A 16,465-nucleotide genomic window follows, 5' to 3' on the forward strand; every position below is an offset into this window, starting at 1 on the left:
GTAAAAAGTCTATCAGGCTGATAGTAGATATCTTTAAGGAGGCTGAGTATGTATCAGTGCTTAGAGGGAAATTTATAATACAAAGTACTTATTAATTTGAGACCTTTCTTCTTTTTTAGTATAAGTTCATTCTACCCTAAGGAACTTGAAAAAGTAAACTAAATTACATTAGTTTGGTTTTTTTGTTTGTTATTTTTTTGTTTTGGCCGTGCCACGCGGCTTGTGGGATCTTAATTCCCCGACCAGGGATTGAACCTGAGCCACCACAGTGAAAGCGCCAAGTCCTAACCACTGGACCACCAGGGAATTCCCTTATTAAAGAGCAGAAATCAACGGAATTGGAAGCAGAAAAACAATAGAGAAAATCAATGAAACCAAAATCTACTTAAAATATCAATAAAATTGCTAAACTTCTAGCCAAATTGAGGGAAAAAAAGTGAAAAATTACTCATACCAGAAATGAATCACCACTGACTTCACAGACATCAACATGATAATAAGGGACTACTACAGGCTAATCTGTGCACATAAATAAGATGATTTAGATGAAATGGATCAATTTCTTGACAACTACAAATTTCCCAAACTAATTCAATAATAAGTAGATAACCTGGATAGTTCTCTGTTAAAGAAATTGAATTTATAGTTAAATACCTTCCAAGAGGGAAAACTCTAGGCCCAGATGGTTTCAGTGGCAAATTTTACCAAGTGTTTAACGGAGAAATTACACCAATTCCTCACACTCTCTTCAGAAAATTGAAAAGTGGCATAACTTCCCAACTCATTATATGAGGCAATATTACCCTCATATTGAAACCATACAAAAACAGTGCAAGAAAACTAAAGACCAGTATCCCTTGGGAACATAGGTGCAAACCAAATCTAGCAATGTATAAAAAAAAATACATCACAACCAGGTAGAGTGTCTGTTGGGAATGCAAGGCTGGTTCAACATTTGATGATCAGTTAATAATCAGTCACATTAATAGACTTATCAAGAAAAAGTACATGATCATATCAGTAGATGCAGAAAAAGCATTTGAGAAAATTCAGCATCTATTTATGATCAAAGTTTTTAGCAAACTAGGATTAGAAGGGAATACCTAAATCTCTACAAAAATTGTACAGCTAGCTTCATATTTAATGGTGAAAAACTGAGTGCTTTCCCCATAAAATAGAGACTAGGGTGGAATGTTCACTTTCACTCTTCTTAGTCACTATTGTACTATAAGACATAGCAAATGCAATAAGAATAGAAAAAAAAAGGCATTTATATTGGGAAGGAAGAAATAAAACTATTTGCAGATCACATAATTATCTGCGTAGAAAATCCTAAGGAATCTATCAGAAATCTATAATTAATGAATTTAGCAACATTGCAGGACACAATATCAATACACAAAATTTAATCATATTTCTATATACTAGCAACGAGCAATTGGAAACAGCAATTAAATAAATACTATTTACAATGGGTCTAAAAAGAATGAGGTACTTAGATATCTATCTAACAAAATATGTATAGAATCTATATGCTAAAAACTAGAGAACACAGATGAAACAAATTAGAGAAGACCAAATAAAAACACATGTTTATTCCATAACTTAGGTATAAAAAGAAACATTTGTAATCCACCACTACTAATATTTTGGTATATTATCCTTCCTGTATTTTTATGTATATATTTGGTTTAACCAAAATGGTAGTTTCATTTGCTACTACTTTCTTAAAATGTACTGTGAACATTTTTCCATGCCATTATATGATTGTCTAATATTCCATTATATTATGTATTAGAAGAGTTAAACTTATTTCCCGGTTTTAGACCTAATTTACCAGTTTCTTCTTTGTTACAAATAGTATCGATCGTCTCTGTAGTCATATTTTTATGCTTATCCACAATGACTTCCCTAGAATAAGTGGAATTACTGGTATGGAGCAATTATGAGAATAATTACTGTTATATTGCCCTCAAAGATGTTCTACCAACTACTATACCAACCAGCATTTTCTCTTTAACTTCACACTTAGCTTTTCTAGGAAAACCTGATTTGACAATATCCTTATGGGGGGCGCAGGCAGGATAGCAGGTGGCTCTGAAGTCCTGGGCAGCTGGGGTGGCAGGGGTGGCCGGGCGGCCCCTGCAGCGCGGATGCTGCCGCCGCTGCAAACTACAGAGCTCTGTGTGTCGCGGCGGCACAGCACTCTTCGGGACCGGGCGGACACCCCGCATCCACGGCCAAAGGGCCGGGAAGCCGGCCACACGTATCTGCCCAAAGCGTGCCTTTCCCATCCACCTTGGAGGCGGAGATTGTCCGTGGGTCCCTGGCCCCAGGTGCTGAACCGCACCAAGGGGCGATTGGGAAGGAGCTCATAGCGGCAGCGTCCTGGTGGTCTGCTGGAGAGCTGGATTCCCGCCTTCTCCGAATTTCCATCGTCAACTTTCTTGACCAGCTTTCTCTGGCGATCCGGACTATGCAGCGCTTTGGGCCCCTTGTTGCCCACTAAGTCAGGGCTAGGGAAAGGGGTTAAGGTCTAAACTTGTGTCCCTTCCTAGACAGTGCATCCTTCCTAGGGCAGTGATTCCTGCAGTAGTTGCCACTTTACTATGGGGGCCTCATCTTTTGCCTCTACTGGCCCTTGGGTGCTGAGGGTTCACTTGCTTTGTTTGGTGCTTAAATGTTTCTTAACTACTGAAAATAAAACTGAGCTATGATGCAATGTCTGACTTTATTTTCAAATATAGCACCTTTAAATATTCTTTCCTTTGTCCTTAGATTGGAGGGGAGGTTCTGTGATTCAGATATTCAAGTAGTACAACGTAATTGAAGACAGTTTAAGAAGTGGAAGAGGATAGGTCCTGTCATTCAGTATTAACTACTGTCCACATTCTGGAATATTTTCTTAGTTTTATAGTTGTATTTATGTAGTAAATATGTAACAGTAATAATATTTTGCAAGTTTAGCATTTTTCCTGATATTTTTCATCTAACATGAACCTTTTTCTAAAAGTTCTTCAAAAGCATTATTGAATGGATACGTAAAAGATACATTATTGAATGTTTAAATTATTTTCAATTTTTGCCATATTATAGGTAATGATTCAGTGGAATGCTTGTATATAGAGCTTTGCCTGAATGATTGTTTTCTTAAGATAGACAAGAGGTAGAATTGGTTAAATATTTAAAGCTCTTAATCTGCAGTGTGTGAAATTGCTCGCCAAACTGTACAGAAAATGTACCCTCCCACCAGAATGCTGGTTTCCCACATCCCAGTCACTACTGGGTCTCCTCAGTAAAATTTTTTTAAAAACTGGGTTTGTATGACAAGAGCAAACAACCGAGAAACACTCGAATAAGGAGCTTTGTGGCTTACTGGCCTTGTCTCAGATCAGTGAAGAAAAGCTGCTAGGACAGTCATATAGGCCTTTTGTTAGGAAGAGTTAGCTTCCTGTAGAAGATGTTGTATCCTGCAGCCTTTCTAAACTCACTTATTCTAGTAGCTCTTTGGTAGATGCCGTTGGATTTTCATCATTGGTGATCACGTTTTCTAAGAATAAAGGCAGATTTGCTTCTCCCTTTAAAAAAAAAAAAGAATATCCTTATGAGGACTTCCCTGGTGGCGCAGTGGTTAAGAATCTGCCTGCCAATGCAGGGGACATGAGTTCGATCCCTGTTTCGGGAAGATCCCACATGCCATGCACCAACTAAGCCCATGCGCCACAACTACCAAGCTTGCTCTCTAGAGCCCGTGAGCCACAACTACTGAGCCCACGTGCCACAACTACTGAAGCCCATGCATCTAGAGCCCATGCTTCACAACAAGAGAAGCCACCGCAATGAAGAGCAGCCCTCGCTCGCCACAACTAGAGAAAGCCCGCATGCAGCAAACGAAGACCCAACACAACCAAAAAAAAAAAGAATATCCTTATGTGCTTGAACTTCAAAACTGTGAAATTGATGTTTAATTATCATGGAGCTTTCATGACTTCTTCAGTTGTCTCAGCAATGATCTGTTTTAAATATTCGATAACACTGTCTCCCAAATCATTGATTTCCTACAAATATGGTAGTAGTTCCAGTAACAATTATAATAATAACTATAATTTATTGAGAGCTTGCTACTTTTCTGGCATTATATTAAGCACATTAAATCTTAATCTTTATGATGACAATTACTGTCAGCCCCATCTTACAGGTGATGGTACTGAGCTTCAGAGAATTAAGTACCTAAGATTTGTACCCAGGTCTAGTTCCAAAGCTTATAGCCACACATGTCTGTACTGCCTCTTTAAAAGATGTCTTTTTTTTTTTTTTTTTTGGCTGTGTTGGGTCTTCATAGCTGTGCGTGGGCTTTCTCTAGTTGCTGCGAGTGGGGGCTACTCTTCGTTGTGGTACCTGGGCTTCTCATGCAGTGGCTTCTCTTGTTGTGGAGAACGGGATCTAGGTGCACGGGCTTCAGTAGTTGCAGCATGCGGGTTCAGTAGTTGCAGCACGTGGGCTCAGTAGTTGCGGCAGGGCTTGTAGGGTGCACAGGCTTCCGTAGTTGTGGCGTGCGGGCTCCAGAGTGCAGGCTCGGTAGTTGTGGCTCACAGGCTTAGTTGCTTTGTGGCATGTGGGATCTTCCTGGACCAGGGACCAAACCCGTGTCCCCTGCATTGGCAGGTGGATTCTTAACCACTTGTGCCACCAGAGAAGTCCTTAAAAGGTGTCTCTTAAATCAATGTCTTTAAATATTCATTTTAATGTGATTCAGTGTTATTTGTTTGAAACAAGTTAAATACTATTTTAGTTCCTAATATTTCCTCATAAATGAATGTCAGTGTGAGTTAGATAAGCCAGGCTTACCTCTTGTCTTTTTGAAAACTTTAAAATTTTAATTTCAGGGCTTAGAGTTATATCTTGGTAGAACTTATTATCAGAATCTATTTTATCCTGAAAACTGGAATAGGTATGTGAATTCATTTGCTAGCTAGGATGCTGTTCAGAGAGTAGCACTCTTAAGTGATGGAATTTTTCATTGTGAGAGATTTGCCCCTATAGATTTCTTTTGTCTTTGGCATTGCCTTTCAGGCCATCAACAGTAGAGTAGAATGTGGTTACTCTTCCTTTTACTTTATTTAAACTTGAGTCACATTCCAGATGCCTTATAAATCAAAAGATCTCAGAAGAAAATCATTTTACTTGATGGTATAAGGTTAATAATTCTGAGATTTAAAATCTTATGTTGAGACACTTTACATTTTTGAAGTTCTTCACATGTTTATTGTTGGTTAGTTACTTTCTTAAGTTTTAAAAAATACAAGTAGATTATAGCTAGAATTATATTAAAGAAATGATTCTAATGGAATAAGAAAATCTTGTTGGTTACCAGCTTCTTTCTTTCATTGCTTGATTTTATTGGGTCAGATGTTTAAAATTATGGCATTAAATTTTAAATATACCTCTAAATATATGATTCAGTGCTATTATTTATTGCTGTTTCTTTCAGGAGTTTTTTGTGGAGCCATTTAATCGAAAAGCACGCCAAGAGAACTTGAGGTATAATAATATGCTTAAACAACTTAGCAGTCCACAGTTAGCCACTCTGAGACGCTGGAAGGCAATAAAGCTCTATCTTACATGTGAAAGGGGACCTTGGGCTGAAAGGTAGATGTCTATCATTCATTAAATACCCTTTTTTCTTTAGAGCTCTGATCTAGAACTTTATGAATCAGTGATCTCGCCAATCCAATTTTTAAAATGTTCAATTTTTAAAAGATTACTTTTAATTAATTTGCTTGCCTTTTATGGATTATAAGTTCGGTATGTGTAGAGCTTTGTGTGTATATGTTTTTCACCATGGAGTTATTTCCTTTACTCTTACCCTGTGACATAGAATTTGTTTTGATTCCATTTACTTCTGTCTTCCTGATACCACCTCTTTGAGCTAGGGTTAGTGACGATGTGTATTTGAATATTTTACAATTTCTTTATTTGATCCTAAGTCACTTCTGTTTTGCTGAATTATATTTTATACACACACACATTTTTTAACAGCCCTTTTTTATTGTGGTAAAATACACTTAATATAAAATTTGCTATTTTAACCATTTTAAAATGTACAATTTAGTGGCATTAAGTACATTCCTCATGTTGTGTAATAATCACCACTGTCCAGCTTCAGAACATTTTCATCACCTGAAAAAGAAACCCTGGACCCATTAACAGTCACTAGCTATTATCCCTTCCCCCGACCCCTGGCAACCACCAATCTGCTCTCTGTCTCTATGGATTTGCCTATTCTGGGTATTTCATATAAATGAAGTCATTCAGTATGTGGCCTTTTGTGCCCAGCTTCTTTCATTTAGCTTAGGATTTTCACTACGTTGTAGCATGTATCATTACTTTCTTTCCTTTTTATGGCTGAATAATATTCCATTGTGTGGAATGGATGATGGACATCGTGTTGCTTTCCTTGTGGCTGTTGTGAATAGTATTGCTGTAAACATCTGTGGATAAGCGTTTGTTTCAACACCTGTTTCTAATTCTCTTGCTTATGTACTGGAAGAATTACTGGGTCATATGGTAATTCTGTGTTTAACTTACTGAGGAATTGCCAAACAGTTTTTAACAGCAGCTGCATCATTTTACATTCCTATCAGCAATGTTTGAGGGTTTCAGTTTCTCCACAACCTTACCAAGACTTGTCTTTTTTTTTTTTTTAAATTATGGTCATCCTAGTGGGTGTGCAGTGGTATCTTATGATTTCATTGCAATTCCCTAATGACTAATGACATTGAGTATCTTTTCAGGTACTTGTTGGCCATTTGTATATCTTCTTTAAAGAAATGTCTATTCAAGTCTTTTGCCCATTTTTAAATTGGATTGTTTGACTTCTTGTGGTTGAACTGTAAGAGGTTTTTTTTTTCAATAATAGACCCTTATTGGATATATTGTCTATAAATATGTAGGTTGTCTTTTCACTTTCTCCAAAGTGGCCTTTGATGCACAAAAGCTTTGAATTTTGAAGTCCAGTTTATCTGTTTCTTTCTTTTGTTGCTTATGTTATTGATATCTAAGAAACCATTCCCAAATCCAGGGTCATGAAGACTTACTCCTATTGTTTTCTCTAAGAGCTTTAACTCTTATATTTAGATCTTTGATCCATTTGCAATTATATTATCTTTATTTGTACTAAACTTATTATTTTATTTTGAAAACTGTATTTGGAATAAACTCCTAAATAGCTAGTTAAGAACTTCCTTGTAACAGTGAAAGAGTAAAATATATCAAGCTGTAAGTCTGAAGATTTATGTTCAAATCTTATTCCTGTACCTGTAAATCACATGGCATCTTGGGCCTGTCTTAGATTCCTCAGGTATATACTGTTGATATGCATAATAACATTGGTTTTTTTTCTCGGGGTTGTTTGGGTCAAATGAGATAAGGAATGTGAATGTTTTTATAAAATGGTGCCAAAAAAATGTAAACTACCTGATACTCTATTTCAATAACCAGTCTTTGTAATTTTAAGCAAAATAGTTTTATTTGTTTACTTATGAATATTCATAGGAAACAAAATCCACTTCACTGGAAACTAGCTAACGTAGAAAATTATTCCCGCATGAGACTTAAATTGGTGCCAAATTATAACTTCAAAACCCATGATGAAGCTAGTGCTTTGAGAGATAATCTAGGTGAGTTTCAATGGCTGTTTAATTATTTATTGACGATAATGAGGGTGTTGGTGGGGATTGGTTATTGTTTTCATTGTTTCAAAATTATTTAATCATGAGAGAAGGGTGACATTTTATAATTGATATTTAAGTGGTTGTGTATGTTGCCTTTGGCCTAAATCTAAAATGATTTCCTATTTCAATTGATTGCAGTTTTTCAAGGAAAAATGTAATTTAAGCTCATAAAATTATACTGTAGTTGATGTGAAATGTATCATCTCTATCTCCATTATGGTATAGTAAAACATGGTCCTTTAACCTTAGCCTTTTGCTTACCAAAACTGAGTTTAATGTTAAATATATTCAATATTTAGAATTCTTAGCAGCTCTTTAGGTCTTTCTTCTATGACCTGTTCTTCGTATAGAACTCCAGACATTTAGTATCTAGATGGGCCAATGCCTTTTTTCTAGAAAAAAGTGCTTAAAAATGCATAGCCTTGCAGTATATCAAAACAGATTTTAAAGAGTTTCTAAAATTCTTATGAAGCCCTTCCTTTATAGCCATCTGACTGAGCATCTGTGCACCTTATGTTTAGTGACTAAGTTATAGATGAAATGAGTACCAGTTTTTTAATCTTACTTTTTAAAATTGCCTTAATATATTGGCCAGTACAGTAAATGCCATAAAATTGAGAGCTACGATGCCTGCCATTTAGAGTCTTATATTCTGAAATAAATCAGACACAGTAAGTGATTTCCCTTAATGTAAAATAATGGCCTTGTCCATGGTACAAAGAGTGTCTTATACAGGAACGGTCAGTGTGTATAGCTTGTCCTCCCAGTATATGTCCTGAGACTATTATACTTTCTCTACCTCTTAAAATTTTATACTTACCACACAGAAAACATCTTATGGTGAATGACTTCAATTTAGTAATATTTAAGGAAGAGTGTTCTCTATTTTTTCTTCATTTTTGCCAATAAATCCCACTCCAGGAAATTCCCTGTCCCTTTCCCTCCTTCTTCAACCCTCTTACACACGTATACAGGTATAATTTTATGTTTCTTCTTCTTGGTCTCAGTTGTTTTAAGTCCAGGAAAACCAGTGTCCTTTCTCTTTTTCCATCTCTGTTCCTTTCTTTACTTAGTTTTCAAAATTATCCCAAGTATAATGATGATAATAAAATTGTACAGAAGAAAAAAATCTTACATTTCAAAGTGAAATTGGGGGAATTCCCTGGCAGTCCAGTGGTTAGGACTCTGCGCTTTTATTGCCGAGGGCCTGGGTTCGATCCCTGGTCAGGGACCTAAGATTCCACAAGCCGCACAGCACGGCTGAATGAATGAATGAATGTAATAAGTGAAATTGATAATAGTATAAAACCAGTGACCTCAGTCTTTAAAACTCTTTAAAGTTCCTTGAAGTTTACTTCAGAATTAACTGCAGAATGTTTTACCTACTCCATATATTTGTTTGTAAGTATTTTCGTCAGTATTTTTCTATTTGTATCAGATTATCTAGACTTGTATGTGGTCAAAGCAGATTTATAAAAGAGAAATGCAGCTGTACATTAGGTTAATTCATTTTGTATGTCAGAGCAAGGATACCATTTGAGACATTAAGGGAGGTTTTGTCATCTTTACAGTGTTTTGTTATTTAGCATGAATTGTTTTTATTATACACATGAAATGTCTTTATTCATAGTTAAACATATACATTTTTTCCAGTCCTACCTGCACATTATGCATATATTTTTATTACTATTCTTATGCCACCAGATAATTGAGAGATGAATGTGCAGTAAGAATAGCTACCATTTATTTATTTTATGTGTGATGTGATGTATCTCCATTTCACAGTTGCAAAAACATAGATTCAGAGGGGTCATATGGTTAATAAATGGCAGAATAGAATTTGAATTTAGGTTTACCATTTCACAGCCCATTTTCTTTCCATTACACTAGCGCTGCCTTCTTACATTAATGCATAGTTCATGACATTTGTTGCATATATATGTATCAGAATTATCTATTAAATTCCATACACTCCAGAAAGGAACACTTCAGCTTTTGGTCTTTGTATTATCTTGCAGTTAAAAATAATTTGTCACATTCTTTCTTAATATTTCTGTAGTTCAAATGCACAGTAAAAATAATTCCATTGAATTAATGTAGTGAGAATAATTCTTTAACTTACTTAGTAGTATGCTTTAGAAGTAAATATGATTAAAGAGATTACTTGGCCTGTTTCTGAAACATAAATAATACCATCATTAAAGATAAATACCATCTTTTAAAACATTTATTCCTTGTATTATATGTATAATTATTTTAAAAAATCACAGGCAAGCACCATAGATAACTCTAAATCATGTATAAAAACTTCTCTGTAGTAAGTCGCTTATCTTAGAAAATTTCAAGTACCTTACTTATTATACATATTATTCATATAATTAACAGTCAGAAATTACAGAAGGACTGTGATATGATTTTCCTACTTTGTGTTTAACAAACATTTTATGTTTAAACAGGTATCCAGCACTTGCAGCCTTCCAGTGATTCACTGCTTTTGGAAGTAGTGAAACAAGTAAAAGTTAGTGATATGGAGGAGGATAAATTAGATCTTCCTGAAGAGGAAATAACAGCCAGAGTAAATATGTATGTATAAGTACTTGAAAGAATTTAAAATTATTTTATTCTGAGAAATGGGATTGTAAAATTGTGGAAAATATTTGCTTGAAATTCTAATACTATGCATTCCCAGAATCCAACAATTGATACTATATATCAGCTGTTAGGAGTCTATTAGTGTTAACTGAAACTATTGAAGAAGGCTTCTTAGGACTGGGTTAATTTGGAGCTGGACCTTGAAACTAGAAAATATTTTGAGTTGAATGATAATGAATCAAATTTATGGGATACAGCTGAGGTATTTATCTGGAAAGTACAGGTGAAATATTAACTTTTAAGAAAAAGGAAGAAATTATAAAAGCAGAAGTCCATGAAAGATAAAACCAAAAAACAAAAAGAAAGATCAAAGAAAACAAAAGTTGGTTATTAACAATCAGGTAACCAAACAATAAACCTCCAGCCAGATTGGTAAGGAAATAAAGACAACATAAATTACCAGTATCAGGAATGAGAGAGGAGATAACATTACAAATACTAAAATGATTGATTTAATACATTAAAATAATTAAAAGGAAATGATAGGGACTTCCCTGGTGGTCCAGTGGGTAAGACTCCGCACTCCCAATGCAGGGTGCCTGGATATGATCCCTGGTCGGGGAACTAGATCCCGCGTGCATACCACAACTATAAGAGTTCGCATGCTGCAACTTAAGAGTCCACACGCCGCAACTAAGTCCACATTCTGCAACTGAAAGATCCCACATGCTGCAACTAAAGATCCTGCATGCCTCAATGAAGATTTCGTGTGTGGCAACTAAGACCAAGCGCAGCCTAAACAAATAAATAAATATTAAAAAAAAAATTCCAGACATCATTTAAAAAAAAAAAGGAAATGGCAACTTTATGCCAATAAATTTGACAATTTAAATGAAATGGACAAATTCCTTGAAAGATACAAATTATCAAACCTCTCCCAGGAAAAAATAGCCTTAGATATATTTTAAAATTTTGAATTTGTAGTTTAAAAACTTCCCCTAAACAAATATAAAACATACTCATTTTCTCATCTCTCCTTTGTTACCATACATATTAAACCTGTATATGTTTTAAGCCCAACAGTACAGTTTAATGCATTTACTGTTTTATGCACTTATCTTTAAATCAGTTAAGAGAAGAAAAAACTATGTAATTATGCTTTCCTTTATATTTCCCTGCACATTTACCTACTTATACACTTCATTTCTTGGTGTACATTCAGATTGCCATCTGGTGCCATTTCCTTTTAAGCCTGAAGGACTTCCTTCAGTATTCCTTGTAAGGAAGGTCTATAAGCCACAAATTCTCTTAGTCTTTTGTTATCTGTGGAGATTTTTATTTTGTCTTCATTTTTGACTACTTTTTTAAAAATTGAGATATATTTTTTGAAAATTGAGATTCACTTAACGTAAAATTGACTATTTTAAAGTGCACAGTTCAGTGTTTTTTTAGTATATTCACAGAGTTGTGCAACATCACCACTGTCTAGTCCAAGAACATTTCCATCACCCCAAAAGGAGATCTTATACCTTTCAACAGTCAGTCCCAATTTTCTCTCCTCACATCCTCTAGCAACCACTGATTGGTTTTCTTTCTCTATGGATTTGCCTATTTTGAACATTTCATGTATTTCATTCAATATGTTATTTTTTATGTCTGGCTTTTTTCATTCAGTTTAATGATTCCATCCATTTGTTTTTGTGGCTGAATAATATTCCATTATATGGATATACAGTTTTTGTTTATCCGTTCAGCAGTTGATGGACATTTATGTAGTTTCTATTTTTTTTTTTTGGCTGTTATGAATAATACTGCCTTGAATATTCATGTACACATTTTTTTTTTCGGTACGCGGGCCTCTCACTGTTGTGGCCTCTCCCGTTGCGGAGCACAGGCTCCGGACGTACAGGCTTAGCGGCCATGGCTCACGGGCCCAGCTGCTCCGCGGCATGTGGGATCTTCCCGGACCGGGGTACGAACCTGTGTCCCCTGCATTGGCAGGCGGGCTCTCAACCACTGCGCCACCAGGGAAGCCCCATGTACACATTTTTCTATGAACTTATGTTTTCATTTATCTTGAGTATAAAAAAAAACACTAGGAGTGGATTTGCCGATCATTTGTTAATTCTATGTTTAACCTTTTGAGGAATTGTGGAACTTTTCATAATGACTGTACCATTTTACATTCCCTCAGCAATGTATGAAAGTTCTAATTTCTCCAAATCTACCCCAACTTCTATTATTCTCTGTTTTTTTTTTTAATTTATGATACCATCCTAGAATGTTAGAGGTGGTATCTTGTGATTTTAATTTGCATTTCCCTAATGACTAATGATGCTGAACATCTTTTTATGTATTTGTTGGCCATTTATATGTCATTTTTGGAGAAATCTTTATGCAGATCCTTTGCCTATTTTTTAATTGGGTTGTCTTTTAGTTATTGAGTTGTAAGTGTTCTTTACATATTTTAGCAACAAGTCCCTTATTAGATACAGGATTTACAAAAATGTTCTTCCACTAAATTTTTTTTTTTTTTTTTTTTTTTTTTTTTTTGCGGTACGTGGGCCTCTCACTGTTGAGGCCTCTCCCGTTGTGGAGCACAGGCTCCGGACGCACAGGCTCAGCAGCCATGGCTCATAGGCCCAGCCGCTCCACGGCATGTGGGATCTTCCCAGACTGGGGCACGAACCCATGTCCCCTGCATCAGCAGGCGGACTCTCAACCACTGTGCCACCAGGGAAGCCTTGAATTGTTTTTTTTTTACTTTCTGTTGGTATCTTTCGATGTACAAAAAATTTTAATTTTGATGAATTTCCTTTCATCTATTTTTTTCTAAGAGTTTTATATTTTATCTCTTATGTTAGGTCTTTGATCCATTTTGAGTCAACTTTTGTATGTGGCGTGATGTAGGGGTCCATATTAATTCTTTTGCATGTGATTCTACTTGCCCCAGCACCATTGCTTTTTCTTTTGAAGATAGTTTTGCCAGATACAGAATTCTTGATTGACAGTTTTTTCCTTTCACCATTTTGAATATGTCTTTCCACTACCTTCCGGTTTTCACTACCTTTTGTTTCTGATGAGAAATGTGCTATTAACCTTTTCTGTTGTGTCCTGTATTTTGGTGCTTTTAGGTTATTCTTTTTGTCCTTGGCTTTTAGTACCTTGGCTTTAGGACCATGTTTGGATATCTTTGTGTTTATCTTGCTTGGAGTTCATTGAGCTTCTTGGATGTGTAGATTAATTTTTTTCATATTTGAGAAGTTGCCAGCATTATTTTTTCAAATATATTTTGACCCTTTTTCTCTGTTCTCTCCTTCTGGGTCTCCGTTTGCACATATGTTGTTTTGCTTGATGGTGACCCTTTGAGGTTCTTTCATTCTGCTTGATTCTTCTTTCTTTGTGTTCTTCAGATTGGACAGTTTCTTTTGATCTATCTTCAAGAGCCCTGCTTCTTTCTCCTGCAAGTTCAAATATGCTGTTGAGTCCTTGTGCTTTTCAATTTCAGAATTTCTCATTTGGTTCCTTTTTAAAATATATATATAATTTCTATCTCTGTATCAATAATACTCTATTTGACTAGGCTTTTTTTTTGCCGTAATGCACTTTGGTTCTTTAAACATAGTTTCCTTTAGTTCTTTTCATGTATTTTTATGATAGCTACCTTGAAGGCTTTGTCTACTAAGTTGAGCATCTGAGGTCCCCCAGAGACAGTTTCTTTTTACTGCTTTTGATTTTATGGCCCGTATTTTCCTGTTTCTTCCTATGTCTCATAATTTTTGTGAAAACCATACATTTTAGATAAATTATACCAACTTTGGTTTCTAATCTCCTCCCTTGATGCTGGTTGTTGTTGTTGTATTTTTGTTTGTTTAGTAGTGACTTTTCTAGATTACGTCTGTGGAGTTTGTTTTACCTGCAGTGAATGCCACTGATATCTGTACTTACTGGGTTTTTGTTTTGTTTTATTTTTAAAGCCTTGCTTACTAGGGGTTGCCCCTGGGTCAGCATAGCTTAGTGATCAGCCAGTGATTAGTTTGTTTTTTGTGTTTAAACCCCTTGATCAGTATGACTGCCACTCTTTGCCAGTGGATCTGTATGTGGTTTAGAGAATGCATTCAAATTTGATGATTTACATATCTGCCCTGACTTTTACTTGTTATGATTGTAAAGCCTCACATTCAGCCAAGAATGAGTAGCTAAGTCTCAAGTATATAATTTATTCTGGACATCACTTTGTTTAGGTTATAAACAACACATGGCAAATATTTCTCAGAACTTATTTTAATACTATAAATTGACCAGGTTCATGGGACTTCCCTGGTGGTGCAGTGGTTAAGAATCCACCTGCCAATGCAGGGGACACGGGTTCGATCCCTGGTCTGGGAAGATCCCACATGACGTGGAGCAGCTAAGCCCGTGTGCCACAGCTACTGAGCCTGCGCTCTAGAGCTCACGAGCCACAAGTACTGAACCCGCGTGCCACAACTACTGAAGCCCGCGCACCTAGAGTCTGTGCTCCACAACAAGAGAAACCACCGCAATGGGAAGCCCACACACTGCAACGAAGAGTGGCCTCCACTCACCGCAACTAGAGAAAGCCCATGCACAGCAGTGAAGACCCAATGCAGCCAAAAATAAATGAATAAATAAATAAATAAATTTATTAAAAAATTGACCAGGTTCAATAATATCCTTTGTTGGCATAAGCAGGTTTTTTGGTTAATATAATTTTAGTAATTTTTAAATATGTCCTTGATTATTTTCAGGGAACTGGATGGGGTAGTTATCTAGAGAGCTGTCTTTGGTTTTGGTAGATTGTTTTAGTCAGCCTTTTAATGGGATTTTATTTTCTTTCTTCAAGGACTAGTGAATTCAGTGGATGTCAGTCTCATTCATTTTCAAATGAAAAGCCAAAACTCTTTGTTTCATAGAATAGAAATAACCTTCAGACTATTTACTCTCTCAGGTCACTTTTTTCTCTATTTCATCACTGTGAATATTGGAATTTCACTATTTAGGAAAACATTTTCAGTTTTTTATTTTAAGCTTAGCTTTAATGGTTGCAATATTCCCAGTTAGGTTGGTGATACTTGTAGAGCTTCTCATCAAAATCCATTGGAAACAAAATTAGATTTAGTCATTGCTATCCTGGAAATGAGGCAAATGTGAAATATCTAGGACCAGAGAGCAGCTGGCTTGAAGGATATACTTGAATAACATACCATGAGTCATAGGAGTTCTCATTTCTGTACTTGGCAGTTAAAAGTCAACTAGGCCACCAGAAGACTGTCCGTTCCCAGTTATTTCCTCCAAAAAGCATACTTGATAACAGTCCTCCAAATATGAGATGACTTCACTTTAAGTATGGTGTGGCAACAGTGGCTCCTAGTATTATCTCCATTTACACTATCAGGGGATGCTATGATGATGATGCTCTAGCTTTTGTTGCTCTTGAAACATCTCATTCTACAGTTTAAGAATCAATCATAATACTTCTAATAATTATTTATGAAACACCACTAATGATACAGTGCTTTATTCACAGATTCATTTATTCCCTGGGTCAATTCATTTATTCCCTGCGTCAATTCATGTCTGCCAAATATAACTAAAAAACATGACCAGTATTGCTGCATGTTTGAACCATCCTCTAGCAGTAGTATTGAAGATTCACTATATTTCGTTTTAATGGGTCATATACAATTGAAATGTAAAACATATGTTTTTTGAAACTTAGTTATTGGGTAATAAGTATATTTGGACATATTTAAGTAGTTTAATATGCAGTGGAATGGTTTTTGTAGAAAATTCAAGTACTCTTTCTTGGATAGTGACTTTACAGACACAAGATTCATATTTGAATATGATGTTCTTTTCCATTTACACAGAATACATTGTTGGATGTTGTTTGTTTGGTTGGTTTTTGTTTTTACAGTAATGAGAAAGAAGAACAGGATCAAAAAGAAAAATTGGTGTTGTTGGAAGACTGTGAACTCATTACAATAATTGCCATAATTCCTGGCAGATTAGAAATCACTACTCAACACATTTACTTCTATGATGGCAGCATTGAAAAAGAGGACGGTGAGGAGTTCTGGGGGAATAATTTCTGTTGTTCAATAGTTAAGTATCCAGTT

At 35.7% G+C, this 16,465-nt stretch overlaps 1 protein-coding gene across 2 annotated transcripts in view; it reads left to right on the forward strand.

Annotated features, from left to right (window-relative positions):
- NBEAL1 (neurobeachin like 1) overlaps positions 1-16,465 on the forward strand; it is a 178,415-nt gene that overhangs the window by 107,810 nt on the left and 54,140 nt on the right. For both annotated transcript variants that reach the window (XM_049712339.1, XM_049712338.1), the window contains 4 exons: positions 5,492-5,649; positions 7,555-7,679; positions 10,190-10,316; positions 16,264-16,412. In XM_049712339.1, the coding sequence (XP_049568296.1) occupies positions 5,492-5,649; positions 7,555-7,679; positions 10,190-10,316; positions 16,264-16,412 (559 nt within the window). The remainder of the gene's footprint in view (positions 1-5,491; positions 5,650-7,554; positions 7,680-10,189; positions 10,317-16,263; positions 16,413-16,465) is intronic.

This window comes from Orcinus orca, chromosome 7 (assembly GCF_937001465.1).
Source record: "Orcinus orca chromosome 7, mOrcOrc1.1, whole genome shotgun sequence".
Classification (NCBI taxonomy): domain Eukaryota; kingdom Metazoa; phylum Chordata; class Mammalia; order Artiodactyla; family Delphinidae; genus Orcinus; species Orcinus orca.